This window comes from Salmo salar, chromosome 08 (assembly GCF_965601325.2).
Source record: "Salmo salar chromosome 08, fSalSal1, whole genome shotgun sequence".
Classification (NCBI taxonomy): Eukaryota; Metazoa; Chordata; class Actinopteri; order Salmoniformes; family Salmonidae; genus Salmo; species Salmo salar.
Genome location: NC_138298.1, coordinates 17884225 through 17905000, shown reverse-complemented (window position 1 = coordinate 17905000; position 20776 = coordinate 17884225). Strand labels below are relative to the sequence as shown.

The window sequence follows — 20776 nt, the reverse complement described above, 5'->3', positions numbered from 1 at the left end:
GGGAGCGTGTTGCATGGGGTGTGTGTGTGTGTGTGACAGCAATGTGTGTTAGGAGGTAATTGCTGTAGCTTTGTAAAAGAGCCTCCAGAGCACAGTAGACTGCAGGGCTGTGAAGGTCATTAGTTCTAGCAGCCTCATAATCAGATATGAAACGTTCAGTTAAGAACCGTAATGAAACGTCTGCTGTTGATCTCTCACTGATGGTCTCCGCGGCGAGCTAGGAGAATATCTAGGAGAATATCTGGAATCTCCCCTCCTCCTCTTCTTCCTCTCTTCCTCCCGCTTTCATTTAAAACGCCGTTCTAGGAGAGGAAGATTGCAGAAATATCCCTTCCTCCCGCCATCTCCTCCTTGTTTGCACGCTGCTCATTCCGCTAGTCTTCTCAGACTGTAACCCTGAGGGCAGATTAGAGGCGGTCTAGACTGTAACCCCTCTGAGGGCAGATTAGAGACGGTCTAGACTGTAACCCTGAGGGCAGATTAGAGGCGGTCTAGACTGTAACCCTGAGGGCAGATTAGAGGCGGTCTAGCCTGTAACCCTGAGGGCAGATTAGAGGCGGTCTAGGCTGTAACCCTGAGGGCAGATTAGAGGCGGTCTAGACTGTAACCCTGAGGGCACATTAGAGACGGTCTAGACTAAAACCCTAAGGGCAGATTAGAGGCGGTCTAGACTGTAACCCTGAGGGCAGATTAGAGGCAGTCTAGACTGTAACCCTGAGGGCAGATTAGAGACGGTCTAGACTGTAACCCTGAGGGCAGATTAGAGGCGGTCTAGACTGTAACCCTGAGGGCAGATTAGAGGCGGTCTAGACTGTAACCCCTCTGAGGGCAGATTAGAGACGGTCTAGACTGTAACCCTGAGGGCAGATTAGAGGCGGTCTAGACTGTAACCCTGAGGGCAGATTAGAGGCGGTCTAGACTGTAACCCTGAGGGCAGATTAGAGGGGATCTAGACTGTAACCCTGAGGGCAGATTAGAGGGGATCTAGACTGTAACCCTGAGGGCAGATTAGAGGCGGTCTAGACTGTAACCCTGAGGGCAGATTAGAGACGGTCTAGACTGTAACCCTGAGGGCAGATTAGAGGCGGTCTAGGCTGTAACCCTGAGGGCAGATTAGAGGGGATCTAGACTGTAACCCTGAGGGCAGATTAGAGGCGGTCTAGACTGTAACCCTGAGGGCAGATTAGAGACGGTCTAGACTGTAACCCTGAGGGCAGATTAGAGGCGGTCTAGACTGTAACCCTGAGGGCAGATTAGAGACGGTCTAGACTGTAACCCTGAGGGCAGATTAGAGACGGTCTAGACTGTAACCCTGAGGGCAGATTAGAGGGGATCTAGACTGTAACCCTGAGGGCAGATTAGAGGGGATCTAGACTGTAACCCTGAGGGCAGATTAGAGGGGATCTAGACTGTAACCCTGAGGGCAGATTAGAGGCGGTCTAGACTGTAACCCTGAGGGCAGATTAGAGACGGTCTAGACTGTAACCCTGAGGGCAGATTAGAGGCGGTCTAGGCTGTAACCCTGAGGGCAGATTAGAGGGGATCTAGACTGTAACCCTGAGGGCAGATTAGAGGCGGTCTAGACTGTAACCCTGAGGGCAGATTAGAGACGGTCTAGACTGTAACCCTGAGGGCAGATTAGAGGCGGTCTAGACTGTAACCCTGAGGGCAGATTAGAGGCGGTCTAGACTGTAACCCTGAGGGCAGATTAGAGGCGGTCTAGACTGTAACCCTGAGGGCAGATTAGAGGCGGTCTAGACTGTAACCCTGAGGGCAGATTAGAGACGGTCTAGACTGTAACCCTGAGGGCAGATTAGAGACGGTCTAGACTGTAACCCTGAGGGCAGATTAGAGGGGGTCTAGACTGTAACGACGTTCACTGTGACCTGTTGTTCTCTGACTGGTTTCGTCATTTGTCTTCCCAAGTTTTTTTCCTCTCGTGTATAACCACCTGTAATCATCATCTCTGAGATATTGTTGGTATTCGAAGGCAGGTAGCCTCGTGGTTAGAGAGTTGGGCCAGTAACCGAAAGGATGCTGGATTGAATCCCCGAGCTGACAAGGTAAAAACCTGTTGTTCTGCCCCTGAACAAGGCAGTTAACCCACTGTTCCCCGGTAGGCAGTCATTGTAAATAAGAATTTGTTCTTAACTGACTTGCCTAATTAAATAATGGTTTAATTATAAAATATATATAGAATGGGCATCTTTCAGGCTCTGAGGTAAACAGAGCAGTACTGAGGGAGGAGAAGGAGGGGAGGGGATGTGTGTGTGTGTGTGTGTGTGTGTGTGTGTGTGTGTGTGTGTGTGTGTGTGTGTGTGTGTGTGTGTGTGTGTGCTTGTGGGTGTGTGGCAGGAGTGTTCAATGGTTTAGTCCATCATTGTAGTGTTGTAATAGCAGCCAGATGTTGTGTTGTAATGATGCCTGCACTCATCCAAATAGGTTTACTTAAGTGTGATGATTAATTACCCAGGATGATAGCATATGGGAGAGAGAGGGAGACTCCAGAGGCACAGTAAGCATCAGTACATTTTACTGAACACAACATTCTGCTGTTGAATGTTTCTTTGGTGGGGCTGTCATCTTTTTGTCATCTTCGTTTGCTCAAACCTGTAACTAACTGTGTTACAGGTATTTTCCTTTCTCTATCAAACCCCAAATCACTAACCCTTCCCCATCTCTTATGTCCTCTCCTATACAGAGCAGCCGTCCAATCACCATCAGCAGGGCCAGTCCACGCTGCCGCCAGCCCCGCCCCCCCACAAGCAGCAGCCGTCGGTCACCGCGCTCAACCACAACTCCCTGAGCAGCCGCAACCGTAACCCCAGCCCGGCCCCACCGGCCGCCCTCCCCGCCGAGCTGCAAACCACACCCGAGTCCGTGCCGCTGCAGGACAGCTGGGTCCTGGGCAGCAATGTGCCACTGGAGAGCAGGTAAAAAAAAATACATGGCAACTGTATTAAACATGAATTAAGCAAACCCGGCAACCCAAATCTCAAATCTGGTAACAGATTGCTCTAAATCAAGACATTATGGAATATAACATAACATTAGCATACCTGGAAAACATAACCGTCGGTAGGCAACTAGATTCAGCTGCCGGACGATTTTTGTCAGAGCCGATGGTCGGGGGGGCCGGAACATAATTATAATAATTTGTACACTTCAACTAAAATAGATTGTATTTGAAAATAACCATAATTTCATACCTTGATTACATTGAGACATGATCACATATCTCTTTTTTTATTTGTGAGAATACCTGGCAACCCAAACCGCCAATCTGGCAAGGTAGTCAACCTTGGGAACCATGCCTTAGCTAAACTGGAAAATCGAAACTAGTTAAAGTGGGCAAAATAGCATGTGACCGTAACATTCGTCTGTAAAATTCAGCCAACTTGGCAACCCTTACATCAGCCAGCCCAGTAACTATACTCATTTGTGACTTTGCAAATCAAACGAGAGCCAATCTGGCAACCCAAACATTTACAATACTGATGTAGCAACACACTGAAACTCACCAAGCAATCCAAAATCAGGCAGAACGATGAGGGTATTTCTTTAGTGTAACCCTCCTCCACTCTAGTCTTCCTCAGAACTAGGATCTTACAGAGAACACACACTCAAACACTAATACACACACACACAGAGAGAGTGCGAGCACACACTGCCCGTTCACAAAGGCTTTCCTCCCAAGTGTTATTGTACAGCTTTTGGATTTGTCAATCAATGACTAGGGACACATTAGAGGGAGGTTTAAACACACACACACACACACACACACACACACACACACACACACACACACACACACACACACATACATTTGTGCCTCTGCTGTATTATTAGTAGACAGCAGTCTGGCTCAGGTGTTATAGTGTTAATGGGTTTCTTCCTCCACCTCCTCTCTTGTTATCTCTTCCTCTACCTCCTCCCTGTTTTAAACAGTTACCTGCACTGTTCATTCACGCTTTCATTGTTACACAATACAACAAATCTCCCTCCTGTCTCTGTGTGTCTCTGTGTGTGTCTGTGTGTGTGTGTGTGTGTGTGTGTGTGTGTGTTTCTGTGCTTGTGTGTGTAGCTGCCAGAGTGAATGTGTGTGCGTTTGAATCTAGAAGTTACAGGACGCTACTCTTTTGTTAGCGCCCTCACTAACCCCGACCTCAGATCCAACAGTCAATTTGTACCTCCCTCCTTTTTTGTCCAGAATGTTTCCCACCTTTCTTCTCCAGAAAAAGAATGAAGGAATGAAGGAAAGAAAAAGAGGAGAAGAAAAAACCCTGACATGGCTATGTAACATTACAAGGCAGCGATGGAGGGATAGAGGGATAGAGGGGTGGAGGGATAGAGGGATGGAGGGACAGGACAGTGTCGCTGTAGAGTTAAGCAGGGCCGGGGGCCTCTGGGTGATATGTGTGTGAAAAGCCCTGGCTGTATAGTTTTATATTTTATGACCAGAGAAGTGCCAGGCCAAACAGTGTGTAAAGGGACCCTTGAATAACACACCTGACTCTCCTAGGGGAGGCCCTGTTTCTCTGTCTCTCACACACTCTCGTTCCCTCTCTGTCTCTCTGGCCTTTTATTTATGGTTCATCTGTCTCCAACACCAGAACCAACCATAACCCCAGACATCATCTGCAACAGGCGTGTCGGGCAGATGGATATCGGGGGGGGGGGGGGGGGGGGACTAGCTGGCGTCATGTCCCTCGCCATCCATTTCCTCTTCCTATATGTCCATCCTTCTCTCTCTGTCTCTCCTCTTGTCCATGCCATCCTCCTGTATGACCTTGGCTGTCCTCATCTCCTATTGACAAAGCAATATGTAGACATCTATTATTAACAAGAGGGGCTTAAAGCTCGTGTTAGCCCCCACGACCACAGGGAATACAGTTCCACCGTGGCAACGGGGCCCATGGGGGAAGGAAAAAAACAACACAGGAATGCAGTGGTCAATTCAGAGCCAGTGGGATAGCCCCGGTCCAAAACCACACCACGACCCTCAGTGTGTGTGTGTCTGTCTGTGTTTGTGTATGATGGAGAGATCCTCCCTTGCTGTGTGTAGGAAGCCTTTTAACCCAAGCTCTGGCTCCAACATGGACAAACACTACAGCACAGAGTACTCACAGTATCAGATTCCCTCTCGCTGCTTTGTAGGCACCTTTTAAACGCGTTTGGCTCACACTAGCGGATTTGAGCACTCCCTGTCTGCATCCCAAATGGCACCCTATTCTCTATAATGTCATTCAAAAGTAGTGCACTATAAAGGGAATAGGGTGGCAGGTAGTCTAGTGGCTAGAGCGTTGGACTAGTAACCGAAAGGTTGCAAGATGAAATCCCCGAGCTGACAAAAAAAATCTGTCATTCTGCCCCTGAACAAGACAGTGTTCCTGTCATTGAAAATAAAAATGAATTCTTAACTGACTTGCCTAGTTAAATAAAGGTCAAATAAAAAATTAAAAATTGGGATGCAGGCTAAATGTGTGTGCGTGCAAAGGGAGGTTGTGTTTCATGTGTATACACAATAAGAGCCTGTCAGGGAAATAAACTAAAATGTGAACTTTCTTGGCAGCCAGAGTCGTAGAAGTAGAGAAGAGAGAGTATGCTCTGTGACGGTGGGATTTGATAAATGTTCCCCCTGCACAAACTGAATCGCAAATCAAGCCCATCATTTCTAAACCAGACATTATTTTTGACATTGGGGCTCAAGAAGAAATGATGAAAGCAAAGTGTAATAATTCAAGGGTAGGAAGGAGGACTCTCCAGTCTTCAACGCTTCTCTTTCAGAGGATGTTGATGAGCAGGTATCATCCGTTTTAAGGTTTTTATTGGAAACGTAGTTTACATGTGTGCCGACGATTAGTATTTTACTACACGTCATCTCACCTTACAACATCTTGTTTCATGTTGGCTCCTTCTGTGAATGTTGCGAATTGTGTTAGAGGTAGGTGAAGGAGTCAAGCGCAGGAGAACAGAGATGTCCAAGTAGCGTCTTTAATAGGCAAGTCCACAACACACAAAAGGTCAGGTGCAATACCAAAACAAGAAACCGCCCACGACACAAGAGAACGCAATACTCACGGGAGGAGGAAAACAACGCTCCTAAACGTATACGCACTCAGTATAAACGTGAATAAACCTGAGGCACAACCTCAACGAGCAACATAACACGTATAATCCCGCACAAACGTAAGCAGGCAACAGGGGTAATTATACACACAGAAATTAAACCAAATGAACCTGCAACGCTTTTGGTTTGGAGACGTAGCAGAGTCAGGCGCAGGACACGGGTTGAGTTCAAAACAGTCTTGTTTACTCAAAAACCAAAGTCCAACAGCAAAATAACAGGGTGAGGAGAAACCCCTCCAACAACCACTGACAAAGAACAATCAGAAATGGGGTTAAATAGGGAATATAATAAGGGAATTGAAAACAGGTGTGTATAATTAAGACAAAACAAAACGAACAAGGAAACATGGATCGGTGGCGACTAGTAAGCCGGTGACGTCGACGGCCGAACGCCGCCCGAACAAGGAGAGGGGCCGACTTCGGCGGAAGTCGTGACAGAACCCAGGTGTGAAAGAACCAAAGACAAAACAAACAGAAAAGGAAAAATGGATCGGTGATGGCTGGTAGGCCGGCGACGCCGACCACCGAGAACCGCCCGAACAGGGAGAGGAACCACCTTCGGTGGAAGACGTGACAGTGAAGTCTTCTTTAAATCTTCTCAACTATGGTGGTCGGCCTGGCAACAAAGTAAAGATCCTATATATAAAAACAGGAAGATTTTCGTTATTGACAGCATGACGTGTACTATTTAATTTATAAAAACAGTTGACAGATCACATAAAAAACAGCTGCATCTTTAAGGGAAATAATGACACAGTGTTGTCTTAGAAATGTACAAGAGAAGCCCATTTTCTTTAGGCTTCAGATGCTGTCTCGGGTCTTTAGTCAACTTTCTGCACAACAATATTGCTACATTTTTGTTTTGTTTTTCTGGCTTCCCTTCCCTCCATCTCAGTTCTTATATTCTTTTTTTTCAACAATGAAGCAATAGTAAAATAATATAGCCAGATGTACTTATAAAGGTAAATATAGGGTACATTAAAATAATGACAATTACTTACACACTCATGACGCACACACCCTCTCACCACCACCCACTTAGAGAACGGTCTCCATCATAACCGTTTAACTCAATAAGCCCACTTTAACCACCCTCCTCTTCTGTCACCATTACTCCTCTGATTACACCATTACTCCTCTGATTACACCATTACTCCTCTGATTACTCCATTACTCCTCTGATTACACCATTACTCCTCTGATTACTCCATTGTCACATATTCATTTAATACTGAGGACATAAGGAAGAAATCCCCAGGAGACGAACGCTAACGTTCGCTAGCTCCTTTCACCGTGACAATAACATTGAAAAGCTGTGTTGAGGAGACACTATAGCTAACATTAGCTAGCGCCTTTCACCACGACAATTACATAGAAAAGCCCTGTTGAGGAGACACTATAGCTAACGTTAGCTAGCTCCTTTCACCAATTATATCTAAAGCCCTGTTGAGGAGACACTATAGCTAACGTTAGCTAACTCCTTTCACCAATTATATCTAAAGCCCTGTTGAGGAGACACTATAGCTAACGTTAGCTAACTCCTTTCACCAATTACATCTAAAGCCCTGTTGAGGAGACACTATAGCTAACGTTAGCTAGCTCCTTTCACCAATTACATCTAAAGCCCTGTTGAGGAGTCACTATAGCTAACGTTAGCTAGCTCCTTTCACCAATTACATCTAAAGCCCTGTTGAGTGTTCACCTTTGCTACTTCATCTATTGTCTCCTCCTATTGAGATCTTGTATAGAGTCTGGTTCCACTCAGTGACGGAGTGCTCCAGTTCTCGCTGAGAGGTTCTAAGAGTCTGTCTTAGAACCTGTGTACGTCACAGACCACTTAACATGGTGGTGCTTGATGCATTCAAAGACCTCTCTCTCTCTCACGTCTGCAGATGAATAACTCTCTATACATAAATAGGGTCCTCTCAGCATGGTCAGTGAATAATAACAAAAGCATTGCTTCTTATATACCCCGACACACACGCACACATTTCCACATCTGTGAATCCCAACCACACAACTTCAACAACTCTAAACATAGCCTCTGAGAGCAAGGAGATGATGCCAAGCAGGGTGTGAACGACAACCCTGATTTAGGAAACAAATGTGTGTGTGTGTGTGTGTGTGTGTGTGTGTGTCTGTCTGTGTGTGTCTGTCACTTAAATGGCTTCTTGTTATCAGACTACCAGAATAGACTGTAATTAAAGCCATAAACCTAATGCTTTATAAACTTCCCCTGCAGAAAGACAATACACACCAACAGTGATTAACTGCTCTTCTTGATTTTTTATTTATTTTTTATTTCACCTTTATTTAACCAGGTAGGCAAGTTGAGAACAAGTTCTCATTTGCAACTGCGACCTGGCCAAGATAAAGCAAAGCAGTTCCACACATACAACAACACAGAGTTACACATGGAGTAAAACAAACATACAGTCAATAATACAGTAGAAAAATAAGTCTATATACAATGTGAGCAAATGAGGTGAGATAAGGGAGGTAAAGGCAAAAAAGGCCATGGTGGCAAAGTAAATACAATATAGCAAGTAAAACACTGGAATGGTAGATTTGTAGTGGAAGAAAGTGCAAACTAGAAATATAAATAATGGGGTGCAAAGGAGCAAAATAAATAAATAAATACATTTAGGCTAAATTATAGATGGGCTATGTACAGGTGCAGTGATCTGTAAGCTGCTCTGACAGCTGATGCTTAAAGCTAGTGAGGGAGATGTGTTTCCAGTTTCAGAGATTTTTGTAGTTCGTTCCAGTCATTGGCAGCAGAGAACTGGAAGGAGAGACGGCCAAAGGAGGAATTGGCTTTGGGGGTGACCAGAGAGATATACCTGCTGGAGCGCGTGCTACAGGTGGGTGCTGCTATGGTGACCAGTGAGCTGAGATAAGGGGGGACTTTACCTAGCAGGGTCTTGTAGATGACCTGGAGCCAGTGGGTTTGGCAACGAGTATGAAGCGAGGGCCAGCCAACGAGAGCGTACAGGTCGCAGTGGTGGGTAGTATATGGGGCTTTGGTGACAAAATGGATGGCACTGTGATAGACTGCATCCAGTTTATTGAGTAGGGTATTGGAGGCTATTTTGTAAATGACATCGCCGAAGTCGAGGATCGGTGGGATGGTCAGTTTTACGAGGGTATGTTTGGCAGCATGAGTGAAGGATGCTTTGTTGCGAAATAGGAAGCCAATTCTACATTTAACTTTGGATTGGAAATGCTTAATGTGAGTCTGGAAGGAGAGTTTACAGTCTAACCAGACACCTAGGTATTTCTAGTTGTCCACATATTCTAAGTCAGAACCGTCCAGAGTAGTGATGCTGGACGGGCGGGCAGGTGCGGGCAGTGATTGGTTGAAGAGCATGCATTTAGTTTTACTTGCATTTAAGAGCAGTTGGAGGCCACGGAAGGAGAGTTGTATGGCATTGAAGCTCGTCTGGAGGGTTGTTAACACAGTGTCCAAAGAAGGGCCAGAAGTATACAGAATGGTATCGTCTGCGTAGAGGTGGATCAGAGACTCACCAGCAGCAAGAGCGACATCATTGATGTATACAGAGGAAAGAGTTGGCCCAAGATTTGAACCCTGTGGCAACCCCATAGAGACTGCCAGAGGCCCGGACAACAGGCCATCCACTTTGACACATTGAACTCTATCAGAGAAGTAGTTGGAGAACCAGGCGAGGCAATCATTTGAGAAACCAAGGCTATTGAGTCTGCCGATGAGGATGTGGTGATTGACAGAGTCGAAAGCCTTGGCCAGGTCAATGAATACAGCAGCACAGTATTGTTTCTTATCGATGCCGGTTACGATATCGTTTAGGACCTTGAGCGTGGCTGAGGGGCACCCATGACCAGATCTGAAACCAGATTGCATAGGGGAGAAGGTGTGGTGGGATTCGAAATGGTCGGTAATATGTTTGTTGACTTGGCTTTCGAAGACCTTAGAAAGGCAGGGTAGGATAGATATAGGTCTGTAGCAGTTTGGGTCAAGAGTGTCCCTCCCTTTGAAGAGGGGGATGACCGCAGCTGTTTTCCAATCTTTGGGAATCTCAGACGACACGAAAGAGAGGTTGAACAGGCTAGTAATAGGGGTTGCAACAATTTCGGCAGATAATTTTAGAAAGAAAGGGTCCAGATTGTCTAGCCCGGCTGATTTGTAGGGGTCCAGATTTTGCAGCTCTTTCAGAACATCAGCTGACTGGATTTGGGAGAAGGAGAAATGGGGAAGGCTTGGGCGAGTAGCTGTGGAGGGTGCAGTGCTGTTGACCGCGGTAGGGGTAACCAGGTGGAAAGCATGGCCAGCCATAGAAAAATGCTTATTGAAATGATCAATTATAGTGAATTTATTGGTGGTGACAGAGTTTCCTATCCTCAGTGCAGTGGGCAGCTGGGAGGAGGTGTTCTTATTCTCCATGGACTTTACAGTGTCCCAGAACTTTTTTGAGTTTGTGTTGCAGGAAGCAAATTTCTGCTTGAAAAAGCTAGCCTTGGCTTTTCTAACTGCCTGTGTATATTGGTTTCTGACTTCCCTGAAAAGTTGCATATCACGGGGGCTGTTCGATGCTAATGCAGAACGCCACAGGATGTTTTTGTGTTGGTTAAGGGCAGTCAGGTCTGGAGAGAACCAAGGGCTATATCTGTCCTGGTTCTAAATTTCTTGAATGGGGCATTATTATTTAAGATGGTGAGGAAGGCATTTAAAAAAAATAACCAGGCATCCTCTACTGACGGGATGAGATCAATATCCTTCCAGGATACCCGGGCCAGGTCGATTAGAAAGGCTTGCTCGCTGAAGTGTTTCAGGGAGCGTTTGACAGTCATGAGTGGAGGTCGTTTGACCGCTGACCCATTACGGATGCAGGCAATGAGGCAGTGATCGCTGAAATCTTGGTTGAAAACAGCAGAGGTGTATTTAGAGGGCAAGTTGGTTAGGATGATATCTATGAGGGTGCCCGTGTTTACGGCTTTGGGGTGGTACCTGGTAGGTTCATTGATAATTTGTGTGAGATTGAGGGCATCAAGCTTAGATTGTAGGATGGCTGGGGTGTTAAGCATGTCCCAGTTTAGGTCACCTAGCAACACGAGCTCTGAAGATAGATGGGGCAATCAGTTCACATATGGTGTCCAGAGCACAGCTGGGGGCAGAGGGTGGTCTATAGCAGGCGGCAATGGTGAGAGACTTGTTTTTAGAGAGGTGGATTTTTAAAAGTAGAAGTTCAAATTGTTTGGGTACAGACCTGGATAGTAGGACAGAACTCTGCAGGCTATCTCTGCAGTAGATTGCAACACCGCCCCCTTTGGCCATTCTATCTTGTCGGAAAATGTTGTAGTTAGGGATGAAGATTTCAAAGTTTTTGGTGGTCTTCCTAAGCCAGGATTCAGACACGGCTAGGACATCCGGGTTGGCAGAGTGTGCTAAAGCAGTGAATAAAACAAATTTAGGGAGGAGGCTTCTAATGTTAACATGCATGAAACCAAGGCTATTACGGTTACAGAAGTCATCAAAAGAGAGCGCCTGAGGAATAGGAGTGGAGCTAGGCACTGCAGGGCCTGGATTCACCTCTACATCACCAGAGGAACAGAGGAGGAGTAGGATAAGGGTACGGCTAAAAGCTATGAGAATTGGTCGTCTATGACGTCCGGAATAGAGAGTAAAAGGAGCAGGTTTCTGGGGGCGATAAAATAGCTTCAAGGTATAATGTACAGACAAAGGTATGGTAGGATGTGAATATGGTGGAGGTAAACCTAGGCATTGAGTGATGATGAGAGCGATATTGTCTCTAGAAACATAATTGAAACCAGGTGATGTCATAGCATGTGTGGGTGGTGGAACTGAAAGGTTGGATAAGGTATAATGAGCAGGGCTAGAGGCTCTACAGTGAAATAAGCCAATAAACACTAACCAGAACAGCAATGAACAAGGCATATTGACATTAAGGAGAGGCATGCTTAGCCGAGTGATCATAAGGGTCCAGTGAGATTCAGACAGCTAGCCAGGCCATAGATTGCTAGCTGGCAGAAGATGGAGGGAGCTCTGTTTTTAGCCACCTTGTGCGTTTCCGTCTGTAGATTAGTGGGGTTCCTTGTGGTAGAGGGGACCAATCCAATTGGCAAAATAGTTACAGTTATAGTGGCCCAAGGAAATTGGCCGATAGACCTCTTCAGATAGCAGCCGATAAGACAATTAACGATTAGCGGGCCGCAGATGGGCGTTCAGGTTACGTCACGACGGAGGGGCCAGTTGGATAACTCCCTCGGGCAGATAACGTCAGTAGTCCAGTTGTGAAGGCCCGGTGGGGCTCCGCATCGGCAGTAAAACGGGTCAGGATAGGTGATTGTAGCCCAGGAGTGGCTGATGAAACTCTTCAGCTGGCTAGCTCAGGAATAATTTATGTTTGCTCTGGGACCGACGTTAGCCAATAGTCACTCGGATAGCAGCTAGCTAGCTGCAAGATCCAGGTGTAAATGTCCAGAGCTTGCGATAGAAATCCGGGGATATGGAGAGAAAAATAGGTTCGGTGTGCTCTGGTCTGCTTCACGTTGTACAAAACTGGCGATAGCTATTCGAGCTAAGGGATAGCTGATGACCGCCAACCATGGTTAGCTGAATACTAACGCTAGCTTCTGGCTAGCTTCTGGCTCGCTTCTGTTGTGGATTTCAGATTTGAGGTGAATAATACTTTTTTTTTAATTGGTGAGGCGGGTTGCAGGAGAGTGCTTTGAAGTTGAGTTTTTAGAAAAAAAATATATAAAAAGATATGCGAAGAAAATAAGTAAATATATATACACGGGACACGACAAGACGAGGACAAAAGACGTCTGACTGCTATGCCATCTTGGAGAGAACAGTTGATGACGATATACTGTATTTTACTACACTTTTCATTATGACAGTATATCAACAACAGGTTTTTAATTCAGCAATATCAACAATGTGAATTTTTTAGTGCTATTTTAAATAATACAAAACAACATTAATAATGATAATACTGTAGTAAAAGTCTCTGTAAATGATTTGTACCATGTTACAGACATGCATACAAATCAGAAATGTGATCCAACGCTGCTAACGCTGCATCTCGGCTTCACTGGCTGGATTTCAGTCTGAGTGGCAAGTCTGTACGGCCCAGGGGTTATTTCATTTAAACACTCAGGTAATATCAGAGAGTCAAGCGTTTCATCAAAGACACATTATTCCACTATCATGTAGAGCAAATGAGAAAGTTAGATCAACACCATTGTAATGGCTTGATCAGCTGCTTCTTGAAGTCTCTCATTCATTGAAAGTATTTCTTACTTGAATTCTTCACACCATATTCCTCCTTGGCTCATAAAGCGAGAGAGACGCGCACACACACGCACACACACACTCATAGCTCCTAGAGAGAAGAGACAGACAGACGCCGTATCATATGTACACTGAGATTAATCTCTTCAGACTAAACACACACCAACTGTCGTATGCCTTTAGCTAACCCACACACCTCCGACCTCACCAGCCGCAGACTATCTATAGAAACACAAGGCAGGCTATGTTCTCCAGTCCTGTTCGTGAGGCGACTAGCTAATAAAGTTTATACAAACTCCTTCCCTGTGGCTCAGTTGGTAGAGCATGGTGTGTGCAACGCCAGGGTTGTGGGTTCGATTCCCACAGGGGGCCAGTACAAACAAAAAAATGCATGAAATGAAAATGAAATGTATGTATTCACTACTGTAAGTCGCTCTAGATAAGAGCGTCTGCTAAATGACTAAAATGTAGAAATATTTACAGCCTGGGGTATTAAATCAATGTTGCACCCGGTAACATTGTGAGCGATAAGCTATAGCATCACCATCCCATGAATGCCAATTATGGACATTGGCATACATCCATACACCTATAGGAAGGAGCTGATAATATGGGGGGTTCTTTTCTTTCTTTCTTTCATCTGTCACTGGTACTTTTTCAAAGTCTGTGTTCTCCTGCAGCTTTGTGACTGTAGTCATCGAATTAATACCGTTTAGCTTTCATTTTATATTTCTGTATTTCTTTGTGGATTACATAGTACTTTTTTGTGGATTGATAGTACTTATGTCAGGATAATGAAAATGTGAAGTGACGATTTTGGAGAGGGACATAATGAGAGTGGAGAGATTTTGAGTTTTAAATGAGTTAAAAAGTGGATGGATGGAGGGGGAGGCCCAGGTGTTTGAGGGCTGTTTTGTGAATGAGAGAGGGATAAGGGAAGGATGGGTATAGCATGGCAGAGGTCTGAGTGGAGGACAAGGAGGGGTGGAGAGGAAGATGAAGGATAAGTAGATAACATGAGAGAGAGAGAGCGATCAGTCGGGATAGAACAGGGGTGTGTGGGTACTCGAGGGGGTTAGGTTAGAGATGGGAGGATCAGAAAGGGAAGAGTGTGAAAGGTCTCATTCCGAGGTGATAATCCCTCATCACCCAATCCGTGACTCATTGTCATTCTCACCTGTTGTGTCAGAGGACTGCCTCCCACGCCTGTTTCTCACACACACACACACACACACACACACACACACACACACACACACACACACACACACACACACACACACACACACACACACACACACACACACACACACACACACACACATCATAGACACACAGAGACAGATGCACACACACACATCATAGACATACAGAGACAGATGCATACACACACACACACACACACACACACACACACACACACACACACACACACACACACACACACACACACACACACACACACACACACACACACACACACACACATCTCATAGACAAACACACACACACTCCTTTGCCATTCCATCCCTTCCTCCTATCTACCTCTGGATCAGCTCTCATTAGCCCGGTCTGCAACTCAACACCTAGATTTCACGACAACTATGATTCCCCCGCCCCTTTATTTTCTCAAAGTAGCTCAGCCTCTTGTCTTTTCTCTGAGCCTGCATGTTGCATTAACTTCCCTAGAATGTGTTGACGTAGCTAACCTGCTAGTTCTAGCTATTGTACAGTATGGCCGCATGCTAATGCTAACATGTCTTCTCTATAGCCTCACGCGAATGCTAATATTGCTTTTCTATCCTCCTGCTAATGTTCACATAGCATCTATATGTCCCAATGCTAACATTAACATTAGCGTGTTTAGGACCTCAATGCTAATATAGCTTATTTATGGTCTCATGCTAATGCTAACAAACTGTTTATTCTCTATGGCCTTGTGCTAACTCTTATAGATGTCAACATGCTAACGCTAAGATTATCGTTTCTATGGCCACATGCTAATGTTACCGTCTCTCTCCTCGGCCCATTGTTGGAAAGCTCTGGAGATGTGAAAGGAGATATGGGGGGATTAGCATAGTAATGCTGCTCAGCGTCAGGCCACCTCCAGTCAATTAACAATGGTGGCCCCCGCCACATGCGTGCCTTTGCTCTTGCAGTCGCAAATCTACAAATCCCTAATGCCAATGGAAACTGGTTGCGGCTTGCCCACTATCATAGCACTGAGAAACCCTTTTGGCCCCGTAGTGTAGGTATCGGGCACAGAGATGCTATCGAATGGATGGAGCAATTATATCTATCCTCTGTTGCGGTTTGATTTCAATACTCATGGAAGAAGTCATTGAACTTTGTCAAGATTTTATTATCATTGTCAGGTTTTTTAATCAGAATATTTAATTATAGTTTCAAAACGTTTTTAAATCCAGCCACGTTTCCATGTAGACTTCGTCTCTATCTTTTCACTGATACGAGCGAACAAAGATAATGTTTTGGTTGAAAGGAGCCATTTGAACTGGAAAAGGTAGCTAAATTCAATTAAAAAGTATCACCATTTCTTCCCATAAACGCAGAATCCGTTTTCATTCGAATGAATTGTCTTTTTAATTAGGAGATTGATAAGAACGCTCACATTGTTTTTTTTAAACAAACATATTAGATTTTCCATTTGAGGTATGACTTTTTTTCTAAATACCTCTCTCTCCCTTTTCCACAAAATGAAATATGAAAGATATCATTGGAATGTGTTGCACATAAACCATACAATCCAGACACCTGGAAATTTGATATGGTCATAAACAATACTGAAGTGCCTATCGCATATCCAATGTAATGTATGTTTGGGTAATATAAATCAAGTCTAAGAAGACAAATGGGTAGTAAACACACACAGAGTCACGCACCCTGGAGAGCTAAATGCTTTACAGTACGCTAAAACAATGTGTGAACGCTATAAGAATTTAAAATACTAGGGTGAGGAAAACCAACAGCCAAACAAACCAGCTCACTGGCTATACCGTTTTAGACGAACATTTTATACCTGTAGGAATCCGTACTTTAGTGTTACATCAATCTGGAAATAGCAAACGAAATAAAACTTTATTTAAAGTGCATTTAAGGCATCTAAATCTATACAAGGAAACAATACAAGGAAATTCAAAATCTAAGTAAGTGCTTACACACTCTTTTCAACACACACTCCCTCAGTGGTGTGGCGTGCCGTTGGAGTGGTGCTTCACGGTGAGATGGGAGTGGAGAGAACCGTCTCCATTTGGCCAGGTCAGTAGGGTCAGTCTGGGCTGGAGGGCTACGTTGCCATGACGCACAGGTCACTAAGGTCAGGGTGTGTGTGGTCAAGACTTATAACTGGACAATTCATCAGAGAGAGAGAGAGAGAGAGGGAGAGAGAGAGAGAGAGGGTGAAAGAGTTTTAAGTTCACATGCATACGCACAGTGAAATGCTTGACTTGCAAGCCCTACCCAACAGTGTAGTGATCAATATCAAATGGGATAACTAATAAGAAATATTAAACAATGTAACAAGAGAAATAGAGAGACTTTATCCCTCTAATAACATGTAAAAGACTATTGTTCTGGTTATATAAATATATTTTATTGACTGTTCTCACCACTAGTAGATAGAGAGAGAGAGGAGAGGGGTATGTAAAAGCCTATAGCAGGGTTATATAACAGGGTTATCCACAACTCAATTGAACACATTGACTCTGCCAGCGTCGCCTTAAACAGCCTGCTTTATGGAGGGAATAAAAGACTCTCCTCCCTCCGAGGCCCTCCATCTCAGATCGCACCGCCACTGTCTCTTTTCATCATCACACATTTATCTATCCCCCTCTCCTCTCCTCCACTGCCGCTGTGGAAATGGAGGGAGGAGGTGAAAGAGAAGTGAAAATGAAAAATACACAAAGAGATAGAAATGAAATTAGAATGTGTCACTTCTCTGGATCGAGGGCTTCGGCTTATATATTGAATATGTGCGTGTAGGTGTAGGTGTGTGTGTGTGTGTGTGTGTGTGTGTGTGTGTGTGTGTGTGTGTGTGTGTGTGTGTGTGTGTGTGTAGGTAGGTGTGCCTGTGTGCATGCTCAGGTTGGCTGAGTGTGTGCTTTTGGGACCTAATTAGAGTGTGTGTCCTTACGCAACTGCGTGTGCCCGTGCGTACGTGCCCGTGCGTGCGTGCGCGCGCGTGTGTGTTCTTCCAACCCTGCATGCTGTGTGTGTCTGTGTGACACCTGTCTGCCAGACAGGTCCACAGGGGGACTATCTCCCCATCGCTCTGTGTGTGTCGACGTGTCTGGCTGCCAAAACTAATAACGTCGGCAATAACACTGATCTCCCCAAGTCTTCCCTTCTCTCTAATTGTGTTGTATACTAATACACTTTGATTAAACACACACACACACACACGTCTCTAATTGTGTTATGTCTCTGGTATCTCCATCTCCCTCATGTAGAAAATTAGCAAAGCAAGCCGTTCTGGAAAACGGGCATGACAACCTGATAGAGATGGATGTGTTTCCTCCCGCGTGTCACGAAGGCGCCTATGGGGATGGGTACGTGCCTCCATCTCAGTCTCTCTGAGTGTCCATCCCCTCCGCTTGTCGTCCTCCTCTACGCATGGTGCCAAACCCCAGCCGCCGTGTAACCCCTGGCAACACTGAGCCCAATACAAGCACACACACACACAGAGGGATTAGCGTCACGCACATGTCCAATCCCATGTACATTTGTTTTCGACAACTTTATTGGTGACACGCTGTAAGACAAGACACTGGGTAGAAAGCATGCCTTAAGGGTCATATTGTAATGCTATTGGGATGCAAGCCTTTGTATAACTACTGCCTTTTTGTTGGCCTATCAACCCTCTCACATAGATTCCCTCAGTCTTATCCCGGACTTCACCCAGTGTGTCACAGCAGCAAGACGTTACCATGTAACGGGATGGAAGGCTCAGTGTTGTCTGGCTGGTTCTAGAGCTAGAATCAGCTCTGTTTGTCCCATTGTCTGATGTGTCCATGCTTGTTTCTTGTCAGTGTGCTTGTCTAAAGCAAGACAAAAGACACTATTAAACCAGTCCTGTTTTGGAGAATCGCTTACCTTGGCCTTGCTGTTTGGGCTTTGGCATGGTTGGCGAGTGAAAAGAAAAGAGGGAGGGATGAAGCTTACATTTGAAAAACATACAGGGATGGGTTTATCAGTTCTGGCCCGCACTTTGTTGGGTTTTAGTTGTTTTCAGTGAGGGCGAGCTACTTCCTCGAGGAAGTAGCAAACTAAATTGAAGACGGACACGTCATCCCTGAGGGATTTTTAAAGTGTTTCTGACACTTATCCCTGTCCCTCGGGGTATGGATCTACAACTTAAATCCCCTCTCTCTCTCTCTCTCTCTCTCTCTGTCTTTCTCCCTCATACTCAATGTTTCATGTACTGAGATCTACTTCACAATCAGAGAAACAGCTTTACCTGCATGTGGTGTATGCTTGTGTGTGTGAGGGTGCACGAGCACACACCACACACACACACACACACACACACACACACACACGCACATACTCTCATTCTCATGCACACACACACACACAAACAAGGGCATTCACGCACCCTCTCTCTCTCTCACACACACACACACACACACACACACACACACACACACACACACACACACACACACACACACACACACACACACACACAGTAAAGCACCCTCAAACACACTTCAGGGTCTGATTGGAAACTAGAGTGAAGCCCTCTGTCCTTTGGCTTGCTCCCTGGTTCAATCAATGAGCAGTGACACACATACACACACAGTCTCTAGTAGAAACACACACTAATTCATTTGATTAAAATAGCTGACCTTGGTAATTACCTCAAGCCAGCTGGTCTCTTGGGAAATCCTATTTGTACTGCAGGAAGGGGATTTTTAATTTAAAAAATACAACCGCAGTCCTTGTATGTCTTTCCATAACATTTTTGGAATGCTCTGTCTGTTCCGTGTTCATATGCTTCCTGTTTTAGGCTTCACAGGCCTTCAAGTGTTTGTTTGTTGTTAGTTTCTACTAAGTGTCTAGTTCATTTGCTACTGTAGCTGTTGCTTTGTTTGTGTTTTAAACAGGAACCTCAGAAACCTGGTCCCAGATCTGTTTATGCCATCTTGCCAAAGAATGACCATTATACGGGAGTTGGCTATACAGCACAGACAGATCTGGGACCAGGCTAGAAAAGTGTAGCTGATGTAGATCCATTCGATCTCCATTCTCACCCTCCTTCTCCCTCTCTCTTTCCTCTCCTCTTTTCCAGGCACTTCCTCTTCAAGACAGGCACCGGCACGACCCCTCTGTTCAGCACGGCTACTCCAGGCTACACCATGGCAACGGGCTCTGTCTACTCACCGCCCACGCGGCCCCTACCCAGAAACACCCTCTCCCGCTCCGCCTTCAAGTTTAAGAAGTCCTCCAAGTACTGCTCCTGGAGATGCACTGCTCTCAGCGCCGTGGGACTGTCCGTCCTGCTGTCTGTCCTGCTCTGCTATTGCATAGGTAGGATAGTACTGCTACTGTGTAAACACCTACACACACACTCACTCTGTAGTGGATACCTTATACAGATGTAGGATCTTAATTTGAACACTCTTTTGTTACTGCGAATTTTCCTGAATGCAGATGAGCTACACGATTGACAAATTCACTGATAACCCACACTAACACGTGGGTACATTAAGAGTATTGCACTTTTCATGTAGCCTTTTTCAGTCAAAATGATGGACTTGTCACAGTTGTCGTTGGTAGAAATGGAGGACCAAAACGCAGCAGGTACGTGAATGCTCATCTTGATTTTTAATTATCTTCAAAAATGAACATACAAAATAACAAAACCGAAAAACGAACAACTAACAAACAGTCTGGCAAAGCATAGGCTCAACACAGAACACTCACCCACAAATCACACACACAAACACACCCTAATATATGGGACTCTCAATCAAAGGCAGATAGACAACACCTGCCTTCAACTGAGAGTCCCAACCCCAATTAACCAAACATAGAAACACACACACCAGACTAACCATAGAATACAAACACATAGACCATCAACCAAAAATCCGGAAATACTAAATCAAACACCCTTTACACAAACACACCACCCCGAACCACATAAAACAAATACCCTCTGCCACGTCCTGACCAAACTACAAAAACAATTAACCTTATACTGGCCAGGACGTGACAATACCCCCCCCTTAAAGGTGCTAACCCCGGAAGCACCTTAAAACGAAAAAACAAAAACAAACAACCCCAAACAACAAAACCAAAATTCCCCTCTACTAAAGGGAGGGTGGCTGCCGT

General features: G+C 45.2%; 1 protein-coding gene across 12 annotated transcripts in view; it reads left to right on the top strand.

The window, feature by feature from the left end:
- LOC106610060 (teneurin-3) overlaps nt 1-20776 on the top strand; it is a 447182-nt gene that overhangs the window by 282735 nt on the left and 143671 nt on the right. For 7 of the 12 annotated variants that reach the window (XM_014209182.3, XM_082978414.1, XM_014209184.3 and 4 more), the window contains 3 exons: nt 2702-2933; nt 17890-17988; nt 19731-19969. In XM_014209182.3, coding sequence (XP_014064657.1) covers nt 2702-2933; nt 17890-17988; nt 19731-19969 — 570 coding nt within the window. The remainder of the gene's footprint in view (nt 1-2701; nt 2934-17889; nt 17989-19730; nt 19970-20776) is intronic. The other 5 variants (XM_014209189.3, XM_082978412.1, XM_082978415.1 and 2 more) reach the window with 1 other exon arrangement.